The sequence below is a fragment of the Megalopta genalis genome, chromosome 12 (assembly GCF_051020955.1).
Source record: "Megalopta genalis isolate 19385.01 chromosome 12, iyMegGena1_principal, whole genome shotgun sequence".
In the NCBI taxonomy this organism is placed as follows: domain Eukaryota; kingdom Metazoa; phylum Arthropoda; class Insecta; order Hymenoptera; family Halictidae; genus Megalopta; species Megalopta genalis.
Genome location: NC_135024.1, coordinates 12,209,486 through 12,232,788, shown reverse-complemented (window position 1 = coordinate 12,232,788; position 23,303 = coordinate 12,209,486). Strand labels below are relative to the sequence as shown.

At 43.2% G+C, this 23,303-nt stretch overlaps 2 protein-coding genes and 2 long non-coding RNA genes across 8 annotated transcripts; 2 read left to right on the top strand and 2 right to left on the bottom strand.

Annotated features, from left to right (window-relative positions):
• Nucleotides 1-1,009: 1,009 nt before the first annotated feature.
• Nucleotides 1,010-1,935, top strand: LOC143260400 (uncharacterized). The gene is made up of 2 exons (XR_013034548.1): nucleotides 1,010-1,434; nucleotides 1,605-1,935. It is a non-coding gene; the product is annotated as an uncharacterized LOC143260400 (long non-coding RNA).
• Nucleotides 1,774-15,840, bottom strand: LOC117222940 (uncharacterized). 3 transcript variants are annotated; one of them, XR_013034547.1, is made up of 7 exons: nucleotides 15,451-15,840; nucleotides 10,764-15,006; nucleotides 9,721-10,038; nucleotides 8,052-9,416; nucleotides 5,094-5,400; nucleotides 3,897-5,032; nucleotides 1,774-3,798 (listed from the first exon to the last, which is right to left on the bottom strand). It is a non-coding gene; the product is annotated as an uncharacterized LOC117222940 (long non-coding RNA). The 3 variants fall into 3 exon arrangements; XR_013034546.1 differs by having other exon boundaries at nucleotides 3,897-5,400; nucleotides 8,052-9,125; nucleotides 9,200-9,416; XR_004490792.2 differs by having other exon boundaries at nucleotides 3,897-5,400.
• A 756-nt stretch (nucleotides 15,841-16,596) lies between these two features.
• On the top strand, nucleotides 16,597-20,924 carry drk (growth factor receptor-bound protein 2 drk). 3 transcript variants are annotated; one of them, XM_033475002.2, is made up of 7 exons: nucleotides 16,605-17,233; nucleotides 17,371-17,449; nucleotides 18,187-18,284; nucleotides 18,387-18,506; nucleotides 18,599-18,764; nucleotides 18,855-19,028; nucleotides 19,336-20,924. In XM_033475002.2, exons 2-6 carry the CDS (start codon nucleotides 17,372-17,374, stop codon nucleotides 19,026-19,028), a joined length of 636 nt encoding a protein of 211 aa, XP_033330893.1. In that variant the 5' UTR covers nucleotides 16,605-17,233; nucleotide 17,371; the 3' UTR covers nucleotides 19,336-20,924. The 3 variants fall into 3 exon arrangements, with proteins under 3 accessions (XP_033330895.1, XP_033330893.1, XP_033330892.1); XM_033475001.2 differs by having other exon boundaries at nucleotides 17,365-17,449; XM_033475004.2 differs by having other exon boundaries at nucleotides 16,597-17,449; nucleotides 19,313-20,924.
• Nucleotides 20,925-21,911: 987 nt separating this feature from the next.
• Rpb5 (DNA-directed RNA polymerases I, II, and III subunit Rpb5) lies at nucleotides 21,912-23,050 on the bottom strand. Its single transcript, XM_033474926.2, has 2 exons — nucleotides 22,554-23,050; nucleotides 21,912-22,469 (listed from the first exon to the last, which is right to left on the bottom strand). Exons 1-2 carry the CDS (start codon nucleotides 22,853-22,855, stop codon nucleotides 22,139-22,141), a joined length of 633 nt encoding a protein of 210 aa, XP_033330817.1. The 5' UTR covers nucleotides 22,856-23,050; the 3' UTR covers nucleotides 21,912-22,138.
• Nucleotides 23,051-23,303: the final 253 nt, after the last annotated feature.

The following is a 23,303-nucleotide window of genomic DNA, read 5'->3' as shown; positions in this document are numbered from 1 at the left end:
CGATGAATCGTCTCTTTATTATACGCGTTTCGTGCCGAAATATCCGTCGTTTCGACGATGATAGCGGTACGATTTCTCGCGCCGTTCCCTCGTTCGTGGGCTCCCAGCACGCTCGGTGCGAGGCAGGCGCTCGATACGTCCTCGTGAAGGCGCGTACCGTTCGCTCGATCGCGCTGGGTCGTCCGACTGGAAATCGATGCTAAAGCCGGAGTAGAGGCGCGCCAGTGCCAGTGGTGCCGTACCACGGCTGGCATACACGGATCGCGATCCTTGTGTGCGCCGGAGCCTCTATATAAGCGAACACCGCCGCTCTATACTCCGCAAGGTTAAACCGTGTGGGTAGAGACGGGGTTCGTTCTACGAAGAGGTCGAAGCTTGTGTGCGACGCGTCACGCTCTGCGAATACACCGAGCGTCCCTGTATGCGCATGCGCATTCTACCCGTCGATAGTACGTGTGTACGTGTGCCAGCAGAAGTGGCCCAACACACGCGAAACGACATTTGCGGAGGAGGCGTGCGAGCAACCCTCGCGTCGCGCCGAACCGAACACATTTTCGAAAAGTCTGCTAGGCTTTCGAACCTCTCCAAACTACGTACATACACGAATAAATACTATAATACTTTCCAATGCGAATGGAAGGGATTGTTTCCGAATAAAGGTGGACGTCGGAGAAGTTGCGAAACTTGTCAAATTTTTTCAATTTTGTAAACTGTAGAGAATAGCTTTTCCAGGAAATTCGTTGTCCTGAAACCTTTTGTTCTCTCGTTCGATACTTTATCACGATCTCTACTTTCGTCGTCGCTTACAGAAATTCCGAGACGAATCGATTTAAATCTCTCGACCTCCTTTTTGTTCGCTGCTTTTTCCCCCTAGCGTCCGTGACCGTCGCGCAAAATTGCGATCGTTTCCTCGGAACGATACGTATTTCGCGCGAAGGGTTTGTTCAGTCGCGTTGCGTTGCATTGGGTTGGGTTGCGCTGCATCGCGTTGCGTTCGTGTACGTGAGAGAACGGGCGTTCTTTACAGCACGGCATACGCCTATACAGCACCGTATCAGTACCACATGCCACGCTGGTGGCAGAGCAGCGCTGGCATATAATCAGCCTTGGGTTAGTGTTGGTATGCGATACCGGTGTGTTCGTGTGGGTACGCCGTGTATCGTCGTGAGATCTTGCTTCGCCAACCGAGCCATGCCCATGAGTACCATGGAAGAGCGAACGCCTCACTACCAATGTCAGCATCACTACCACTGGTGCGCTCTATAACCGCTAGCCAGTCGACTGTAGCCGTGGAAAGTGCCGAGCGAGCGCTTGCGCTTCGGTAACTTTCCATTGTCGTTGCTCCTGCGGAGCAACAACGAGAGAACTTGCCAGTAATCTTTCCGAAACTTTCGAATCATCAACGTTGAATAACAAGCCCGGAAAATCTTTCAGGTAATCACGTTGCGACTAATCCTACACCAACACCTTTCCTTTGGCCTGCGTTTAAGTAGGTGTCTACGGGAACGCTTACGGTCCTCACCGCCATATACTTTGCAGCGCATCCCTTATCCCTTGAAACAGGACTTTCACAGTCCCCATTAATTTATGACACTATTTACAAGGATTTAGGTATTCGGATTTGCACCAAGAGAATTTTCAAAGCCGAAGGGTCTAACTGCGAGAAAGTAATTTCAAGTTCCGGCAGGAATGCGCGCGGACAATGGTGCAGGTAGTCGGACACCGAGTACCAGGGGTTGCAGTTGTATTTGCCTCGTTGCTGGAAGCCGCTACGACGATTTAAGAAGTTTTTATTCGCAACGTACATACTAGCGTTATAGTCATGTTCTAAAAAACTAAATTGCAATCGACGAGGAGCCGCGGTTTCACACACGGACATTTTATATAGTTAAGTATTTTAAAATACTTAAATAAGAGGAAACATTGCTCGAACGACACGTTGTTTACTGAATTTCAAATTCCCACCATGATGCGGGAGGTTGGAGAGTCTCGTAATTCGAATACAGAGGGGAATATTCGGTGGTGAGAAACGAGCGATTATGCTGGGACTCAACCCCATAGGCCTAGAGCGCAAGTCGCGGATAATGTTACGAGGGACACGGTACAGAAGGGGAAGACGAAGAGAAAGGCCGGTTTTCTTTCGAAGCGTTTTAGTAGGCAAGAGGCAAGAGAACCAACCGGGCAGCCGAGTATAAGCCTGTATAAGCCCCACATCACGGCCGTCGACTCACCGTTATGCGCCGAGCATCGGTGAAGCCCTCGTGCCCCCTATACAAAAGAGAGAGGCCCGACCCCCTCTGTCCCTCGGGCGCTTGAAATTCAACCCCGGCACTGTCGACCGGTAAGTACACGGTTGCCAGATCGGCCGAGCAGGACGCGCGCGCGGTTGCAACGCGCCGTTATCGATGCTCACCGCACGGCCGGACAATAACCTAACCTCAAATTCAGCTGCAGAACGAGCGAAGCTCAGTTCTGTTATCAGCATCGTCGAACCGCAGAACAGCCTCCTCGAAATTGAATCGACCGACGTTCAAAAGCGCCGAAAACTACTTTTGAATATTTCCCTGCTGCTCGAGCCCGCATTGTCTCTTCCCAACGAGAATTTGTCCCCACTTATTACCTTCCTCCGGACAGGAAAAAGATAGAGATACTCCCGCTATAGAACAATTTTCTCATTTCGACCACGCGGCTGTTCATCGATTATTTTTAAAAATAGATCCGCAACCTGTTAATCATTTGAAGATAACAACAGGCCACACGAATAACGTTTATTCTACGAATAAATTTTATTTATTCGTAGAATAAACGAATCTGATTAAACGCGATCAGAAAAAGATGCAATTAGCGCGAGAGGGGAACGAAAGAGAGCGCGAACGGTAGCCGCGACTGGTTGTATCCTGTATCGCGTTCGAAATACGGTGCTCGGATGTGGGGCGCTATAGCCGTGTTCGATACGAACACGTGTTCTCGATGCGGCTGCTACACGACATTGTTGCGAGGCAACATGTGGGCCACGACAGTGGAGCGGCAACGACAGTGGCACGGAACGTGTGCGGACGGAGCATAAGACCAGTCGGACGAGAGACGGGCATCAGGCTCGGCTTTATCATGGGCCAATCCGAGCGCTGTGACCTTGAGTAGCTCTAGAGAGAGAGATATATTTAGCCGTGAGCAGCTCTCGCCGCTGGTTAGGTGTTGTTGCTGCTGCTGCTGCTACTACTACTAACTCTGCCTCATGCTCCGAGCACCGCAGTCTCTCTAGAGCATACTCGGAGGCTCGAGGCGACGGATAATCATCGCGGGGGAAACTCTGCCAACCGGGTTGATCGTCCCCTACATTAAGATTCCACGTTACGAAAATTTGTTGCCCCGATAGATATCGTTTCCTCGTTCCCATTGCTTCCTCCTCGAATGATTAGCATCGCCCGGGTCTCTGATCTTTGTTGCGATTCCGTAGCGGCCAGAATTAATGTTAAACGCGTCGGTGAATTCCACGCTGGGATAGTTGCGCGGCTCTTAGAATTCGTCTGTGACGACTCAAGGCTGGTCCATTCATTTTTCAACGTTGACTTTCTCGAACGGTCGCTTGGTCCGATGTTTTGCCGCAGTCAGGGACATTCGATTATCCGCTTTTTATTTTGGAACGTCGAATCGCGAACGCTAGGTGACGATGATGATGAGTACCGAACCAGTTCTCCTTGGATGCTTCGAGACAGAGAGAACTCGGCAGCGTAGTCCGGGTTGCGAGCCAATTTCCTCGAATTTCTCGAGCGTTGCGGCTACGTGATCACTGTTGATCTGGAAACCGTACAATTCAATTAGCACGAGAAAAATTTCAATACACGTGTGATACGCAATCGAATCATAAATGCAACAACGAGGTGTCCGTTACCTACCACGACCCTGTGCATTCGAACGAAGGAACAGTTGCAGTTCGTCGAATCCGTAAATTCCGGCGTGCAGAGCAACAAGTAACCCGTATGCGCCATCGATCTTGTCCCTTCTCGAATCGATCACGCTGCCGGCAATGGTACTTGGAATTTCCACGGGATCTATTTACACGGAGCCAATAGTTTGACGCAACAGGCGAATCGAGATTTCGCTCTCTTACACGAGAGACCGACGCGCGGCAGCGTGAGTTGCGGAGGGAGGACGTGGAAATGGGGGTGGATAACGGCAGGAGGGAGAGATCTAGCCGGAAAAAGGGAGCGAGACGGGTGAAACGAGTTGGGAGAGAGAGAGAGAGAGAGACCGGGAGAGAGACTGAGAGAGAATCGCCGGAGACACAGAAGCGAGATGGGAGACGACCGGTAAGAGCAAGAGCGAGAGATCGTAAGCACGACAAAGATGCCCACCGGGACGGAGAGAGAAAGGCTACAAGTCTGTGCGGTATTCCTTTCAGTGTGATTGTCATTCATGCATTGTGAATCAGGGACTTTATTTTTAGAAGCGACTGAATGAAAGTGGAGTACCCGTAGTAGTAGTATAATGTCGGTGGTATATATATATAGACGGAGAAGAGGTGGCGGAGGAGGAGGAGGAGGAGGAACAGCAGGAAGAGGAGGAGGAGGAGAAACGGACAGGAGGAGGAGAACGAGGAAGAGAAGTACGCGATAGGGGGAAAGGGTAGAAGAGAAAGAAAGAGAGCCGTCCAAGAGAAAGAGAAAGAGAAAGGGGGCGAGGGAGGGCACGAGGAAGACGTTCCACCGATCTGCGAGTAAATCGTAGTACGTCCTCACACGTGGCTGCTCCCTCTCCGTCACCCTTTTCCCCCGATTCCCCCCTTTTCGCTGCTGACGCCGCCGCCACCACCCTCAGTCAACGACACAAACTGCGGACACGCGACGCAGAGGTAGACGCACGTGCCCACTTTTACCTATACCTCCGTGTCAACCCAAACGATCCAGTAACAGAGTATCCGGATACTCGCAACTCCAAGTTCATCCGGAACCGAATCGTTTACCGTGCTTGTGTTCTGATCGGCTCGTCGTCGAGAGATCGTCAGAGACACGGAGTGTCACTCCTGTCTAAACTACAATTGAGAAATGAAAAGTGCCTTGGACTTGTACAGACCAGTTGCTGTTGAACAGTACCTGCATTCCTTGCGCCTGTTTGCGAAGCTTGTCCAAATGAACTATACTCCATTGCAGGAGTAATCTCAGCTCTCAATGTAGTATTTGAACTTTGGAGCAAAAAAAAAAAAAGAATTAGTCGGTGATTCGACGCAAGTACTCACGGTACAATTCTTGATGTCCGCGGCAGAAGGATGTGGTGGTCACTATGGTCCTCAACCGTCCTCTTGATGACTCCGCGTCAAAGTACTCTAGATAGCGTTACCAATGAGTCCTCTAGCAGGCTCGGCACCACTCCTTGTTCATCTCTCCTCCATCATTTCGCAATCTGCCAAAAGGAAATGCGATTAACAGAGAGGCAGGCGCGAGAAAGCAGCGATCCTCGAAGTCGCAACTGACAAAAGCTAGACAAGGAAGGAGAGACGGCGCCGAACATCAACACATAGACATAATACACGTGTGCAGAGGTACGTACATGAACGTCAGCGCATACGCAGATAGAACGAAGAGGAGAGACGTGCGTAAGCAACGATCCAATAAATTAGTGGGATCATTGACACCGTCCGCGTGGTCGAGCTTCAGTCGTAGCCACGTTGTACTACGATGTTTACACTTTAATTCGAGATACTCGAAATGTCACGTGCGCGCGTTATCCGTGCCACTATACTCTCGTGATAAACGTGTGTCTCTCTCCGCGGTTAGGGGACAAGGGAGGGAATCGGGGCGGGCCTTAGGGGAGAGAAGGGGCACACAGATGATTTGACAAACTCCTCGCGAACCGAGTCATTGAGCGGTTTGTTCTCTCGTGTTCTCTCCTTCGGTCGTCCCTCCTCCGCTCTCTAGCGCAATACACGTTCTCAAGGTCCAGGAATCTATGTTACCGTTATCTGAATTGGATTATAAAACCGAGCAGCCTTGACCCGGGACAAACACGTGTCTCGTTTGTAAACAAATAGAGCGCGTTGGTTGATTCGCGTGTCAACCTACGCATTTCCGACCCGGCTTTGGGACCAACAGGAACGAATTATATGTACAGGTCCATTTATACGGATCGACAACGATGTCATCTGTATATATATACTTCCTTATTTGTATTTATTTCCCACTCAGGGCTACCGTTACTAAATCTCTTGGAACCCCTGCTTATCCTTCCGCGTCTCGTACACATGTGTCCGTCCGCTTTTCTCACTGTTCCTGCCGAGATTGTACTTCCCATCTCACATCACCTGATCAGTATAGATCCTACAGTTTAGTTGGAGAAAGGACTCGAAGTGTAATGACAAGCAACTTTTCGTTTTCGAGAAGAGATTTAATTGCAGTAGCAATTGCATTAGACGAGGAGCATAGAAATAGAAAAAGGAGGAGAGAAAGAAATTGGTGCGACCATCCAATTTGGAGAAACTGAAATTCGGAACGAGAATTTCTCTTATATAAACAATTAATCGGTCACACTTCCAAATTTGATGGATACTTTCGAATAAATTCGAAATATCGATATTCGAAATATTTTTCGACAAAAGATTTATTCAACATTCTGTTGAATAAAATTAAACCGACAATTGCGAAAGAAAACGTCGTAAAAAAGTCAATATCACCAACGATACGTTTATATTAAGTTTCAGAAATCATTCGGGACGAATCCTTTCCGAGCCACGGATGAGACTCGAAGAGACATCATAAAGTTCGTAAATGCTATCATTATACCCTACATATACCTTTCTACAAATAAGCAAACGACGTCTGCGGTCTATACTGATCAATGAATATGAGTTTTACGCGTTCAAGGTGCCTAAAGCCATGACACGTGTTTGCATACTGATGAAGAAGCCAATATCGCTCTTCGGTTTTGCTGAGTAGGCAGCAACGTTTGAGACGCGAGAAATCGGCTTGGACGCGGCCCGGACTCGGTCTGTATAAACGGACCTTTATCCGGGTAGCGGGTTTGTGACTGACCCATCGATAGAAACAATGTTCCAGATCCTAGCGGGAACGATTCGGACATCATCGCCGCGAATCATCGGATTCCACCAAAGTTAAGACGACTATCGGCTCTGCGAACAGATAAAGCTTCGCCGATGAAAAGTTTAAATAATTTCTCCTCGAAATAATAATATTTAAAGGGACTCGGTCGATGGGACAAGGAACGTATATGTACGCTCGTCTGTTTGCAGAATATCGCGCATTTGCGGGCAACAATCGTTCCGACTATTATCTAATCGTGGCTTCTAGCCTCGATGCGAGCGTTCACGTAATTGTTACTTAATCCCTTTCTGGACTGCGCATCGAACAGAGTCTCTCGACTCGGTTGTACACGGGCAGCACCGTTTTTTCAAAGAAAAGGTCAGCATCGCGCTACTTGTGAAATCCAAACGTTGTTTGCAGTAAACAACAACCGTGATAACGTCATCGGGATCTCCCGGAATTCTCTCTCGGTTTTCCTCATTTCCCGCCGACGACAAACGTGCTCTCGATCGCACGTTATAAAGGTGCACAGACACTGACCGGACCGAAAAGCGAAAAGAACACGCGAGAGACAAAGAGAAAGTCTGTTTTTTCGGAGCGAACTCGATCGAAACGGTGCCACGGGAGCTTTAAAGTCTACCATGTACATTCTACTAGCCAGATGCGGTACAGAGGATGTCTAGGTCACCGACTAAAGGACTCGTTCGACAGGATTATAAGATAGCAAGAAGCAGCCGTCCGATCGCGAGAATTGAAATCGAGATGAGCGCGAGATCTGTGGTTCGTATTCCGCGTCTCGTATTTCGGATTCTGGTTTCTCTACGTTCGACCGAGAGGGATCTCGAATGGAATCACATCGGCCGCGGGATTTGAAGTGAAATGTTATCTGCCGCGCACTGGCGCGCATTCGGTGGAAGTTGGGCTGTTTCTGTATTCTCGTTGCTGTTACAAGCTGATAAGATAACGGTCTCTACTTGAAATCCCCAAAAATTCCGAATACAATTTTTGTTTCCTTACGTCCATCGTTCCGGCGCTAAATGTTTAACGCAGTAGTCATCGTTGTTGAATGAGTTGCAGTCCTCAAGGAGACGAATCGATTTCGAAAACTGACGACACGTGAACCGTGAAGATAACGCGTTCCTAGGCGATCGCAAGCCTCTTCTCCTCGTCAGCGATAAATCGACGTTGTGCAACGAAACGTTCGTGCATCGAGAAAACAAATCGCTGACACTGAACTGTTTCGACGCGACACGCGCGCTTGCATTACATTCTTTCGCAGCATATACCAATGTCTCGTCCGTCGCGATAACGGCTCGTGTTCGATTCTTCATTATTGTAGAAAAGACATACTTCTTCGCCAGAATTCCTCTGCCCGCAATCCCCCTTCTTCGGCAAATTTTCCGCTATAACTCTAGTCTGCGACTCGACATCGTGCAAAACTGCCTAGCCCTCAAGAAATGATGAAATGATCGTCCTACGGAATACAAAAATGAATCACAATTCTTGCAACCCAATGCTGGAAAGAAACTCGGTAGAATATATTTTACGGTACGAACGTTGCGCGCCAGTCCGAGTCACAACACGATTCGCAATTCGCAGGATAACGCTTACGTACCGATTGACGTCATTTTATAGAAAACGTCAGTTTACCGATTTTACGCAACGCTCCACGCTATCGATTTTTCACGCGTAACGTACGCGCACCGCGTATGTATGTATGTATGTATGTATAGCGTGCACGCGATGCACGTTGTTCCCTCTACAATAACATGAAAGAAAAAGATAATTTTGCAAGACATTTAAAAGTTTATTGGAGAGGAGAAAAAGATCCGGATAGACCGACGTCAACAAGACGGCGAGTCAGTTCCGCCAGAACATTTTTCCTTTCGACTATTACCATTCGAACATAAGTGCATGTGTATACCGATGCAGCCTCGGCTGGTAATTACGAAAGTCAATTCTGCAGGTTCGCTTATCTGCCCGACCTCTCCGAGTGCGAATCAACCACATTATCTCTCCTTAGTGTCTTGCTGCGGCACGAAATACGGACGAGACTGTGAACGCGCGTAAGATCGCTCTGCCTCTAACGGTCTGCGAAACGCGTTTCTGTAAAACACGAGAAATGAAAACGAAAACGCATCGAGAAAAAACATAAATTCGCTCACCGACCGAACACGTGTTCGGTTTATCCTTCGACGATCGGGTTCTGGTAACGGATCGACCTCGTTAAAGAGATCCTGGTGACTCCATTGGCCTTTCATGGGCGAAGCGATACAGTGCCGATTGAATTCAATATCGATGGGAATGGTACTTCCGAATAATCTTTCGAAGAAGAAATCTGTCTCTGCTCTCTTTCAACTTTAGCGTGCCTAACCAACAAGCCTGGAAATGTTCAAGGACAGTAGTTGCAACTGCAAATTAATGATTTAATTTGTTCGATTCCTCGCGCGGCCATTGGTACATTGCAAAATAGCGCGAGAAACCGCGAGCGCGCATGCGCGATACGACATGATTTTCGAAATGCTATTTATTATAAAATCTATCCTGAGAATCTCTTCCATTATTTGTTAATGAATTCTCCTGCTGCGCAGATGCAACGCTTTTGGTGCGAACTATAAGTTAATGGCAGAAGCAGAATTCTCTGGCGAGAAACGGCATGGTCGTGCTTTGTGCCAACGGAGCTTACGTTTCAAAGGCATATCGTGGATAGGCCGGGATCAGACTATGGATTATAATCTCGTTCTCTCTCCGTCTCTCTCCGCTTCCCTCCCTCTGTCGCTTTCTTCCTCTCGTTCTCTCTCCCTGCAAGGATGTCATGCTCGACGGTACTCCGCGGTTTCCGCTAATGAACCGGCAAGACTTACGGTGGTTTTATTCTGTTGTATCTTACGTCACGATATCCATCGTCGGACGAGAGTCGAGGAGTAGGCCTCGCTCGATCTTCGTCGCAACGACGAACCTCTGCCGGTGGGATCTGGAAGCTGGCCAGCTGGGCTGCGCCAACCTAACGAGTTTTTTTCCCGACGATAAAGTTCGACCGAAGCAAAACTTAGCCGGAAACAGGAAACGAGGAACGACAGGAAGATCGTCCATCGACTTCGCTCGTTTTAACAGTTTCATTCGACACGTTAGCATATATTACCTATCGATTAATTTTCATACATCTAATTGTTTCTCCTGAATCTATTTACATGAAATGCTATATATCTCTATAAATATAATATTCGATATTTGTGATAGACAAAGTGCTGACAGTACTGTCAGGTTCACGTATTAGATATAAATAATATAATAATAAATATAATATATATAATAATAATAATATATTAGATATAAATAATATAATAATAAATATAATATATATAATAATAATAATATATTAGATATAAATCTAATACGTGAACCTGACAGTACTGTTAGCATTTTGCCAATCACAAATATCGAATATTATATTTATAGAGATATGTTGCATTTCATGTAAATAGATTCAGGATAAACAATTAGATGTATGAAAGATAGAATTTATATTCTATCTCGACGAAAATATTGTAAACACCGTAAATCGAAGTAATTTATTTAATAAAACAGAAATTAGAAAGTCGAAACGTATCGTTGCTATTTTTATCTTGTTATGTCTCGTAAAGCCTAATTGTATGCAGGATTGTGCGATTTGGCGAAGGTTCGACTGCCCGCAATTTCTCGTTATAATCGTACCTTGTATCGTGTTACCTGCGGATGTCGGTGGAAGGGCGAGGGTTGCCAGTTGCCATAAAACTCTTCGGGGTTCCATGTACACTTGTTGCACCTGCCGGATCCGTTCTGGGTCCGCAGGTGCTTAGGAAAGTGCAGGACGCTCGCAGTCTCTCACACTCTCTCGCACTCGCGAAGACCGCTGTTTCTCGAGGCTCAAATATTATCTTCTTATTACTGGTATATCCGTGCGAAACACACCTGCCACCTTGACATCAATTTTTCTGGAATCCACAAATTTGTATACTCTATAAATTTCAGTCTCTGCGATAAAACGTCCTCTCGACGAAATCGTTGCCCTCGTTCGAACCTCTTAAAGTACAACAATCGAGAAAGTTGAAGTTCGATCTATCTCATCCATTGTTACCTTCTCGTTATGTAGCCTATTTTCAAAAACTGTCGCAAACACGAGAGAAATGTGTGCAAGAATTAAGGTTGCTAGGCTTGATCAACTTTATATATTTATCAAATACGACATATCAAATTTTTTAATTAAAAAATAAACAAAATAAAAGGATAAAGATGTGTATATGTCTTATTCGACAAATATAAATTTAATTATGGCCGTAAACAAATTAAAGTCGCAGCAATTGGTCATCCCACGGTAACCGGCTTCACTATCATATGCCTCGAAACCATAAAGTCATGGTCGAGAACAATTTATATATCTCGATTCGTTTCACGTGCATAATTCTTCGAATGCTCGTCGGAAGATCGTTAGAGCTGCTTGATGTTAAAACAGCAATATATAGAAAACACTTTAATCTACGATGGGATTTCAAATTTAGTTCGTCAAGATACAAATACAAATTCCAGATAACGAAAACACTTGTTACAAAGCAACGTGAAACGGATCTGTTTATTTTCGTATATATTGAGCCATCCTCCTGCGTGACAGCCGAACTCTACCTTATCGGATGCTTGAACCATTTCCGAAGATGGCAGCACGTATCGAGCGTACATTTACTTACACAATTTACGTCCATAGACGAGACAGATGATAGATGTAACTCTTTACGGTCTTCAGTAACCAAATAGAGCTGCTTTACCGACCTAGAAATTTAGATGTAAAGACGGGGCAAATTTAATTTTTAGGTCGATAGGGCAACCATATTAGGCTATGACTGTTCATAAGATGATAAGTCTATTTCTTATCTTCAAAAGTCTCTTACATGAATAGTTTTCTAACATACCATTGTTCCAGAAAAGAGGTCGCTTATGTCAGTATTTACAAGACGGTAAAGTAGTCGATCAGTGAACGTAATTTCACAAGGTATTCGATCTATATTCACATCTTATTCGTGCTTTCACTTTACAAATTATAATATAAACAAAGGAAAGTGTTTTCAATGTTGTACTCTTTGAAACATCTCTTTTGTGTAACTACTTCGTAGGATTTGGAATCACGAGGAGCCATAGAAAGCGCGGGAAATCGAAGATACCGATATTCGAACACGACTTAAATTTATTGCATTTTTATAGCATTTTTTAAAGGTCCTAAATCGAAGGGCGCGATACCTCGTTTGACCTTACAAGTATCAAAGATTTGTCTTTTTGACAAATTTTTTGAACACACCATCGAGACTTTTTCGAAACATGAATCAATGTTTTTTTTCAGTTAAGTATGTCAACAGGAAAAGGAAACTTACCATACCCTATACGGCGAAAAATTACAATTGTTAATAATAGTATTTAAAGTTCAACGATGCGATGCCTCACAGGATGACGTCAACAATGATCTTAATGACCATTTACGGTAACATTTACATCGATTAGATTCGAATCATTGTTTAACGTGTACGCGCGTTTCGTCGTACTCCTAATCGGATTTACAGTTTAGGTTAAACTTTCATTGAGGATCTTCTGCTACGAAACATGGAATGTGTAATAGGAGGCACGTGTACCATCGATATCCTCCTTTCCCTTTCTCGTGAATCGATCGAGAATGCTGAATCATTGCAACAAGGTGCTGGGACGGCTTGTAGGAAATTCATCGTAGACCGTTGTTCCGGTTTTCGACAGCCCTGAGAAGAAGAAGAAGAAGAAGAACAAGAAAGAGAAGTAGGAGGGGGGAAGAGAAGAAGAAGAAGAAGACGACGACGAAGAAGAAATCTACGCGGGTCCGTCGAGAACGTCGTCGGTTCAGAAGAGCGTTCACCTCTTGTACGAGGATGCAAAATGAACCGATACAAATTTAGAACCGCCTTCTTTCTTTGTTTCGTAATCGGTTAAAAGGGGAAACGTTCCTCGGTGAATAGTCCTCGTGCAGCGTTTTTCCTCGGTTTCGCACGACATAGGAAGATGTCCTCGTCGAGGCTGGCTATTTGGCTAGCTGGCTGGCATGGTTCGGACGCGTAGTTTAAAATAAACATCCAAAAACCCGTCTCGGATCGCGCGAAACCGAAATTCGTACTACTCTGTCAGATACGCTTACACATAGGTGTACACCTCGTAGGTGCATCGTAGGTACGTGGTATTGTTCTAATTTGCAAAAAAAATCTTAGAATCGGCGAACAGGTTCGGTTCGAGTGATCACGCGTCTGGACCACCGATCCCTGGACAAGGAGGCTGAAAACCTTGGAACTCAGGGCCATTATTGTCTGGTGGGGCCTTTGCCTCTTCCCTTTCCCTTTGATAGCCACGGGAGTCTTTCATCTGCTGAGACACGCCAAGCAGAGGGAAAGAGAGGGAGAGAGAGGAACAGAGAAAGACCGGGGAGAGAAAGCGAGAGAGGGGACTTCTGTGTGTGCTGCAAGAGAGGCTGTTTCTTCAACGATCTTGAAGGGGCTACGCCTCGTAGAAGATATGAGCCACGGTTGCGAAGTCGCCACCAGACAAGAACCGAAATTGCATTTCCACCGAGGGTCGCCCTCAGACGCGAAGAGAGACCCCTTCCTGTCTCGTTCTTTGCCTCCTCTCCGCCTACTTTTCATCTCTCGTTACGTTTCATCTTCCTTCCTTTCTCTCACCCTGTCCTGTCCTGTCTCGCTGTCGCGCGGCACTTCGGCTCTTCTTCGCTTCGCTCTATGCCCCGTTCGTTTTTCTCTTTTCTCTTTTCTCTTTCAGCGTCTTGTTTGTTGACCCCAGTTTCTCCTCCTTGGAGATTAACCGTGCAACCAGCATGCGTTTAGGGATAAGTTGCTAGCTATACATGTATTAGAAACGATACTCGTTCCTCGCGATGGAAATCCACCGGTCTCTCTCATCGTTCAGTTGTTCTTGAGGATTGAAATGCGTTTAGTTTTTATCAGATGCTTTGCGTATGGATCGTTTGATAAACGGCAACGGGGGTTAGGGGTCTGGGTTAAGTAACTGTGCAATAACGAGGTCGTTAGTTATTCAACCAGGAACGCACCGGGTGCGCGCATGCGGTTAATTTAATTGTTCTCTGTTAATGACAATCCCCAAGTGTAACAGTGTCATCCTTTAGAAGATCACGGATAACGTAACGGTTATGATAATGATGAAAAAGACGGCGCTAACGGCGCGTCATGTAGGAGTCGTGAGAAACCCTAACAAAGGCCACTGCTGAATTTCATTTAAATTCGATTAACCGGATTCGAACGGATCACGATTTATATTTCCCGCAAATCGAAACCCTTCCTGTGCGAGACTTTGCTCTTTAACCTTCATGCTTCGCGAACCATCTGGTCGCGAATATTTGCAATGGAAAAATCAGAGGGGAGGACAGGCGTTTCTACGACAAGCAAATCCTATCCCCCTTCTCTTGTTTCGACCCATTAAGTATATTTCTCGACGAAACTTGCGGTCAAGAAATTGTTTTCGTCGCTGGGAATTAGCACGATCGAATGGCGTGCAAATCTCTCGGGAACTTTCATTGAAAGTGGGCGGAAGCGTGGATCTGCGACGTCCGTAAATCTTCGACGGGAAGCGAAACGCGCGCGTATTCATGCGTTCGCGACCCGGTGCAGAGTCTGTTCCCTTCCAAAATTCTTCTCTGTTCTATTTAAAAGATTTTCCACGGGACTGGTCGCGTGACGCCTGCAGCCGCAGCTAGGTGAGACTACACCGGTACGTCCCCAGATTCTTTGTCGTACAAATTGCAGTACTTTGCCGTGTTTAATTGGAAGCTCGTTTGCAAGGCGGTACAATCCAGTCTCGCTTTCAACGCCACCGTCGCACAAAGGTAATTCAATTTCCGTGGTAACGCGCTCGCACGGGCGCCTGCTCTCCCGTTGCTTCTCCGAAAACGTTGCTCCTTCTGCAAACAGCCCAAGACAATAAACGCGAATAAACAATGCGTTCGCATGAGGTCTTAGATAACAGTTCGACGCGGTACTGTCAAGTTGCGGGCTATTGATTCAAGTGACGCGCGGTTCACGGTTCACGGTTCACGCTCAAACTAATCGTAATCGCGAGACGATCGTTTTCTCATTTCTTCGAACTATTGTAAAAAATCTATCTCGGACTTATGAATTCGATCCGATCGAAGCGAACAAATCGACTAAAACAAAAAGGAACATTGTTCTGCGTGAAAGGTCTCGTTAGCGAACTTTCATCAAGGCCGACAACGAGGGTTTTATTAATTAGTTAACGACGCCTATTTACGTCGAGCAATTATCGATCGACACGCGCGAATAATTAACCCAATACGCGTTACAGCGGCGCGACGGTTTTCGTTCCTTAACCGCGTTCAATACATTACCTCGGCCGTATTGTATCTAGGAAGAACGTCGATCGGAGATCTTTATCGTGCCAACTTTTCCCGCTTCGAAAACAACCGTACACCGGTAACAATTAACAATAGCCTGACGCATCGATGATCCGTCTCTCGAAACCCGTCGGTCAACTGTAAATAGAGTTGAAAAACGAGCGAACCGCGCTTTGTAAACTGAAAGATAATTTCCGGTACCTTAATCGTCGTGGAAGTTACGCGGTATCTTGCAACACGTCCGATCTACCGCGCGATCAAGCATTTATTTCAAATATGTTCACCGTGTTTTGGTAAACATCCACCAGAACGGCAGTTCTAATTTCAATTTGAACACGTTGCAAATACTATAACCTATCCTGCTTTCACTGCACGTTTGTTCAATACTCACGTGATCGGCGACAATGATGTCGGCGGGAAATGTACAAGCATTTCGCGGCCAGTTCGAACGTTTCTCTATTTCTATTTCTCTTCTGCATATTTCATGGCGTAAGACGCTTTCAAACGTAGAATAGCCGTGGTTTCGGGATATCGCTTGCGTAACGAGTCAAATTTTTAGTCGTTTCTTGGTTTCGTAATTTCATCATTTAACGCAAACCTGCTTCTTTCGATGATGAGTGAAATAATTACGCAACGAGCACGACTTCATTCGCTATTATCGCATGGTCAGTATCCAATTACCCGATAGCAATCTATTCTACATGGCAGGAAATGACGGAAAACGGAAAATACGCAGTACTCCATTATCTTTGGTCTTCAGTTTTGATTCATCGATGGAATTTCGAGAACATGATATTCATTCCAAGAAACAGCCGGAGAACTGTTGTACGAAAAAGTTGAACGAACCCGTACTGGTAGTGCAAGCTCGCTAGATCATTTGAAAGCTCGTCGAGAATCTATTTATCGATTTAGAATTTTCGAGCTTTCAATCCAACGGCAGAAAGTAAACCGTGCACGATGCTTGATCCGTAAATGGAAGATATTGGGATGATAAAGATAGATGATAAGCTTCTCGTAGCGTAGAAATCTATTTAAAACTGTAGCGCTTTGAAAAGTCGCAACATTGGTGCACGCATACGGGTGATATCAAGTACAAAATGGTGGCAGAGCAGTCGACGCAGCATACGTAGAGCACGCATGCGCGCGCCTGCGCCACAGAAAAATAGTACGCTGGAGATTTCGTCTGGTAAAATCGCGTTCACTGTCCCTGCGACTGTGGAAAGCCAGCGCTGGTTGTTTGCGAGCCCGTTTTACAGGAATCCGATGGTCGTTTGATCGGTATACATCTCGGGATCGAACGCGTCGATCGCATTTCAATTTGGTGTAAAGGCGAATCCGGACGTCGAGGTGGGCTTGTCGGCGCAGTGGGCCAGTGCGCATCGGTGGACCGAAACACGGAGCCGAGATCAGTGGGAGAGTCGAGAGTGTAATGTCTGATAAGACGAGCGATGGACAGCCGTGCGAGCGCGTGATCCTACCTTTGCTTTTGACAGTTCACCTTCCCTGAAAAGTGACTCGAATCGTCGAACGGGCCCATCCGCGAGCAGCAGTCGTGTTGCGCCTAATATGTTCGTGCCAATGTGCCATTGATCCAGGCGGACTGACGGAGGACTGATTCAGATAATCGCAGGCAGCGCACCAGAGAAAAGCACAAGTGGTCGTTCGTTCGTGTGTGTCGCGCGTTCCGTTCCGTATAGTCGTGACCACCTACGTGTCTTTGACTCATAGTATAGAAATATCAACCAGGAAAATCTACCTCCGTACCAGACTAATAACAGTCAGTATCTGTCATTACATTTTCCCACTGACAAACAAAGGCGGCTAGTTTTAGCGCTGCCTTCAACCACTGGATATATAATATTGTCTCTCTCTCTTCCTCTCTGTCGTTCTTGTTCTCGTGGAACGAAGAAACAGAATGGAGGCGATAGCAAAGCATGATTTTACGGCTACCGCCGAGGATGAGCTTAGTTTTCGAAGGAGCCAAATCCTCAAGGTTTGTACATCTTATATTCGATCCTCGATCGTAGCGATACACTCTCCGAATAGAAAATCGAAGAAAACTGTGTACCGTTGCTAGTTTTCAGCACATGGTTTCACCAATCCTGAACTTTCCGAACTGCTATCGCGCAAACGGATGTCGCGTGTCGCTTCAGGATATTCGCGACAATGCGTAGCGTTCTGTACAAAATGATGCTCCCCGTTCGCTTTTTCCTCGAGTCGAAGAAAAAATGTTGATTTTTACTTGCTTTTAGATATTACTTGCGCCTAAAACGTGTGGCTCAAAGTAATATTGACATTGTGTGGCGAAGATAACAATTTCTGTTCTTCCTGTTCCGTTTGCGGTTAAATAAAAAATCGTGTGACATTCCTTTTAGTTTACACATCTCCCTTTTCCAAAAAAAATTCACCGGTAAATTATAGCGTTGCACAATTCAGAGTTGTCTGCCCTATAAAATATTCCAGAGGCATTGCTTTCAATTATGTGATTAAATCTTTTGAAAGCATAATTTATTTGGGTGTATATGGAAGAAACATTTTCTATTAGAAAGGGCATAAACAGTTCGAGTTCTTCGGTAATATGAGCCTTTGGAATAAAATTATACACAATGTTATTAATGCTTTGTTTATATTTATATTAGAACAATAAACATATTTGTTAGACTTAACAGATTTAATACACAACATTGTTACTGTAACATGCATGGTATAACAGCTATGTTATTCTTACAGATTCTAAATATGGAGGATGACATGAACTGGTACAGAGCTGAACTAGATTCCAGAGAAGGACTCATTCCAAGTAACTACATAGAAATGAAAAACCACGAGTGGGTGTTCTATTCGTTTTTTTTTTCATTAATTTATTGTAAATTGCTATTAACTTCTTTCATGTTTTCATTGTTTGTTCATGCTTTGTATATTTCTTACAGTTGGTATTATGGAAGGATAACCAGAGCAGATGCAGAGAGACTATTAATGAACAAACAAGAAGGCGCTTTTCTTATTAGAATTAGTGAAAGTTCGCCTGGTGATTTCTCTTTGTCTGTTAAGTTAGTAAAATTCTATGGAAAAGAAACTACATGTGGTTATATGAACATTAAATATACCTATTAAGTAATAATTATTTGATGGTTTCCTTCAGGTGTTCAGATGGTGTTCAACACTTCAAAGTATTGAGGGATGCCCAAGGAAAATTTTTCTTGTGGGTGGTCAAATTTAACAGTCTTAACGAATTAGTAGAATATCATCGTACGGCATCCGTTTCTCGCTCGCAAGATGTTAAACTACGAGATATGATCCCAGAAGAAGTAATGATGCATAGAAATCAATTAAATATATATACATATAGACAGAGAAAAATTGTTTAATTTTTATCATAATATCATATTTTGTTTCAGTGCCTAGTACAAGCGTTATACGATTTCATGCCACAAGAACCTGGTGAACTCGAGTTTAAACGAGGTGATGTAATTACTGTAACTGACCGTACGGATCAACATTGGTGGCATGGAGAAATTGGTAACAGACGAGGCTTGTTCCCATCTACGTACGTCACTCCTTATCACTCCTAGGTAAGTGTAATAGCAGTATTTTAACACGTTAAGCGCGGAGCCGATTTTGCTGGGCTTTCCGTTGAGGCGGCAGGCCGGCATTATTTTTTAACCATGATACTACCGGGCCCATGCGCTGATACTGTTCAAACGATAGGTTCGCTTGTCAGTCCCTGGAAACAGACGCCGACCAAACGAAAAGTACACTGTCAGTCCAAGAGAACTGACGCCGCCTAAACGAAAAGTCCACTGTCAGGAGGCTGACGCTGCGCTTAACGTGTTAAGCTTTTCATTTGATTTTTCAGAATAAAATGATCGTTGATTTTAGGCCTGATATCGCGCACACACAGGCCAGAAGCATCGGCCACCATGTCCCACCACTACTATACACAGAATCAGAGCTGGAGCAGAATTAATCAAGAAAATTTTGCAAACTCCGCCTATCGAATGGGCTACCAGGATGCATTGGTGGTCTAGACGTCGAGTTTTTAGCTTGGCTTGATACACCATTAGTACTCTTTATCGGTCTCATTGAAAAAGCTTCTCCTTATTTAGTAACACAAATGCACAGACCTAGAGTTTTATTGTGTAGCAGATAGATAGCAAGGTAGCAAGGTTTTTTTTAGTTTACAATTCAGATCGGCAGGAGAATTTTTCACTGAGACTGATATTACTACTCGAATTTATTAATAGTCATTATGCGTGTAAAATAGACACATCCCATAAGCATCTCATATTTCAGTTTCACAAGTAATCGAGTAGAGAGTAGATCTGAAAATACATTCATAACATTTACGTGTGACAAACGAATCGTGGAGTGGTGTTTCCTATTTCTTGGTAGTCCATTAATGGAGTGTTCAAACGCGAAGGTATAATATTGACCTTGTGTGTACATCGGTTAACAAGAAGCACCGGCCATATTAAACGAAAAATACATACTGTTTCGAAAGTCGAATTTAACGTAAGGCTGGCGTAAACACTGTATTTTTCGATACGAGAATTTGCTGTTCGAAGAACGGGTGACCTTCGTGATAAAGAGCCTAGTACGCGAGGTACAAGAACTTTATATAGATATAGCATTAAAACGCGTCGCCTTTTGGCATAAAATGCACACTATGCCTCTATGTTGTGGATATTTTTACAAGTAAGAAGAGGAAGATAATATTCCTCGAACGATTGAGACAAATCTGATGCTGATGTATCAGATATACTTGCTGTGTATCATATAATATAGACTTGTACTTTCAGACTGTACGTTGAGTAATCGTTCAGACAAGATTCGAGGGAAATGTTTTTTTAAGTATTAGCGAAGATACATTTGCAATTTCTGTAACGCCGTCTCGTGGGTCGAACTTTTCTCGATTGGAAAATTTTATTTTTCTGATTACTACCTGCTGTCCTATGAAACAAACTTTTCTTTCTCGAAATATATCATGGTGTTTTTTGAGATTTTACGACAGAGAGAAACAAACAAAAATGCCAATTTTACACGAACATGGTACGTGTTATACATATACATATATTAATGGGACTCGAGTACAACGAGCGACTGAATTATTCTTTGTAACGCGTCAGAAATAAATTAGCGAATCAAGTAAAACATAGAATCCAGATGAATTTGTGTTCCGTAATGCATTTTTTTGACACATACCAAAACATGATATAATTCCGAAAATTGGTCATGCGAAATAGACTTGTCTGTATAACGTGAAACATGTAATTTTTAAAAGAACGCTAGTTCGTGTATATTTTTTAAACACTTTCTTTTTAACAGATTATTTCGGCACACCTTACTTTTTTTATCTTCGTGTAAACAGTGAAAATACGTAGCCCTATTTTGTAATTATTATTATTATTATTATTATTATTATTCGTTATGTTACATTTTATTGATAACAATATATTATATTAATTACACTTGCATGCCTTATTTACTTACGCCCATAATCCATGATACTTTTTGATACTTGTTATATAAGAATTAATAATTTAAATTCTATAAGTGTTTTACAAGTGCATTATATAATAATTGAAAGTTGCATTGTATTTGTATATGCACTACATTTATATAAAATAAGTAAAAATGAGAAGAGGCAATTATTCTAAAGTAATAATAGATTTCTTTTTAATTCAAAGACTGCAATAATTACAAAATACAAAACTATTTGGTTTCAGTATTGAATCCAATAACATAGCGATTGACGTTTATGAATAAGAGATTAAAAAATTATACATATATAGCCATTTAATAATCCCCTTTACATTGCTGACATTTTTTTAAATGATTTATAGTATTTTATATAGTTCCTATATGCGCAATGTTATCCTGATCAAATCGGGAGAAAAATTACTATTCATTGAATTAATCCTAAAACAGTAGCGATCGTTTGCTTAAATTTTAAAAAGCATTAAAATTGTTAGAAGTTTTTGTAGTTAATGTTATCAGAAACGTGGACGTAGAATAGACATTTAAAATTTGTAAAAACTTTGGGAAATCTTTAACTTAGACTTAAATGACTTAAAAACATGTAGATCCACTTGTATTGCATATTCGTGTTGACAAGAATATTTATACTCGGAATGTATTACTTTCTCTATTAATTTCATAATTTCTAAATAGATCTCATTAGCAGTCGTTGGATATGTTCTGCATTTTTTAGTTTTTTAAATATTTTATATTGATTGTCGATGCAAGATATTGAAACATGGTACACATTCACTTACTGTAAGCAATGTTCCCCGCAATCTGTGTAAATTATTTAAATCAATTTGGAATTGAGTTGTCTTAAGACAACAGTATACCATGATGTATCTGGACCAAGAATTGTATAATAATCAAATATAATAAAGTTACATGTTTGAACAAAATTGTATCTGCTAATTCTGATTCTATCAATTCTGATATCAAAGTAAAAACTATTTATTGTGTAACAATTCAATAAATTACAGTACGATTAAATACTACCTATAAATACGTTTGTAATTCGTTAATTTACAGAATAGCTTTTATATATTTTGTACATCTGTTGGTCTTACATTATACTTATGGAAATTATATGATACATATAGGTACTTTCATCTCAAGGCAATACACATGTATGACATAGTTGTTGCATATAAAACTTGTTTATTTAACATACAAGTCTGTAAGAGATGTATCTTCCAGCAGTTTCGGATGGCCTGATAATTTTTACAACTTGTCCACGTTTTAAGCCAAAATAACGAGCAACAGGATCACCAGCTTGTATACGCATCAGCTGATTTTCTTTCAACTTGTACCTAGTAAGTAGTTCTTCCTTTTCATCCGGTGTAAGTACAATGTGTTCAGGTACTAATTCATGTTCTGTGATGTTAATTAATAACTCTGATTCCAAGAATTGTTCCAATATATATTTCGGAGCCATGTCTACCAAAGACTGTTTCGCGGATGGTGTCATACCTTGTTGAACGACAATAATAGCCCTATTTGTGATAAACAATTGCATAAAATATAGATAGAAAATGATAATATGGAAATCATGTTACCAGAGTAAATTAAAACGTTACCTGTGAATCTTCTCTTCCTGCATTCTCTGACAATACGTTTTAATTGTTTTGATTCCAATCTTGGGTTCATCTGGAAAGAATACAAAGAGCTGATCCGTAGGATCGTCATTGTGAGCTACCAAAACAATTAAATCACTGCGTGCCGGTCTTTTTTCGCTTGGTTTATCGCCGAACTGTTCCTTAAATTGTTCCAAAGTTTGATCCAATTCGTCCTGAGTAACGAGATAACCTCGATCATGACATAACTGCATCACAGTCTTTCTTATTCGCCATAATTTATACGTTTCAGCTTCGTCATCCATTTCTCTACTGAATAATACTTAATCTTGCATGTAACTAATTATTATTTTTGTTTACTTCTTAGTTTTATTTAAATAATTATTACTCTAATTATTATTCTTGTTTACTCCCGATCTTTTTCTCTTTCCTTTCCACATAGAAAAGTGGGGGAAAGTTCTAAAGATTCTTACGGCCCGCGAGTTTTGGTTGATAGAAGTATGTAGAGGGTAATGCGTAGGCGTAAACTAGTGATGTGTAAGATAAGGACAAAGACAATATGCGACAAGAATAGAAAGAGAGGAACGATGGCGCCATCTACGGTGGCAGGTTTTTGAACTAATTCTCCCTATCTACCAAACCAATACCAATACTTTGTTTTAAGAGTTAACCCCATTCTCCCTATCTTTGCAATGCATAAGCAAGGGAGCACAACAAGGACAGGGATAACGCGACGTGTCACTAGGTTTGTTT

Bases quoted from the DNA above. Each gene is read 5' to 3' on its own strand.
- Rpb5 (XM_033474926.2), bottom strand. From the start codon at position 22,855: ATGGATGACGAAGCTGAAACGTATAAATTATGGCGAATAAGAAAGACT. The intron at 22,470-22,553 runs GTAACGTTTTAA...TATCACAAATAG, and splicing joins CAGGAAGAGAAGATTCACAG to GGCTATTATTGTCGTTCAAC.
- drk (XM_033475004.2), top strand. From the start codon at position 17,372: ATGGAGGCGATAGCAAAGCATGATTTTACGGCTACCGCCGAGGATGAG. The intron at 18,507-18,598 runs GTTAGTAAAATT...GGTTTCCTTCAG, and splicing joins GATTTCTCTTTGTCTGTTAA to GTGTTCAGATGGTGTTCAAC. The intron at 18,765-18,854 runs GTAATGATGCAT...ATTTTGTTTCAG, and splicing joins GAGATATGATCCCAGAAGAA to TGCCTAGTACAAGCGTTATA.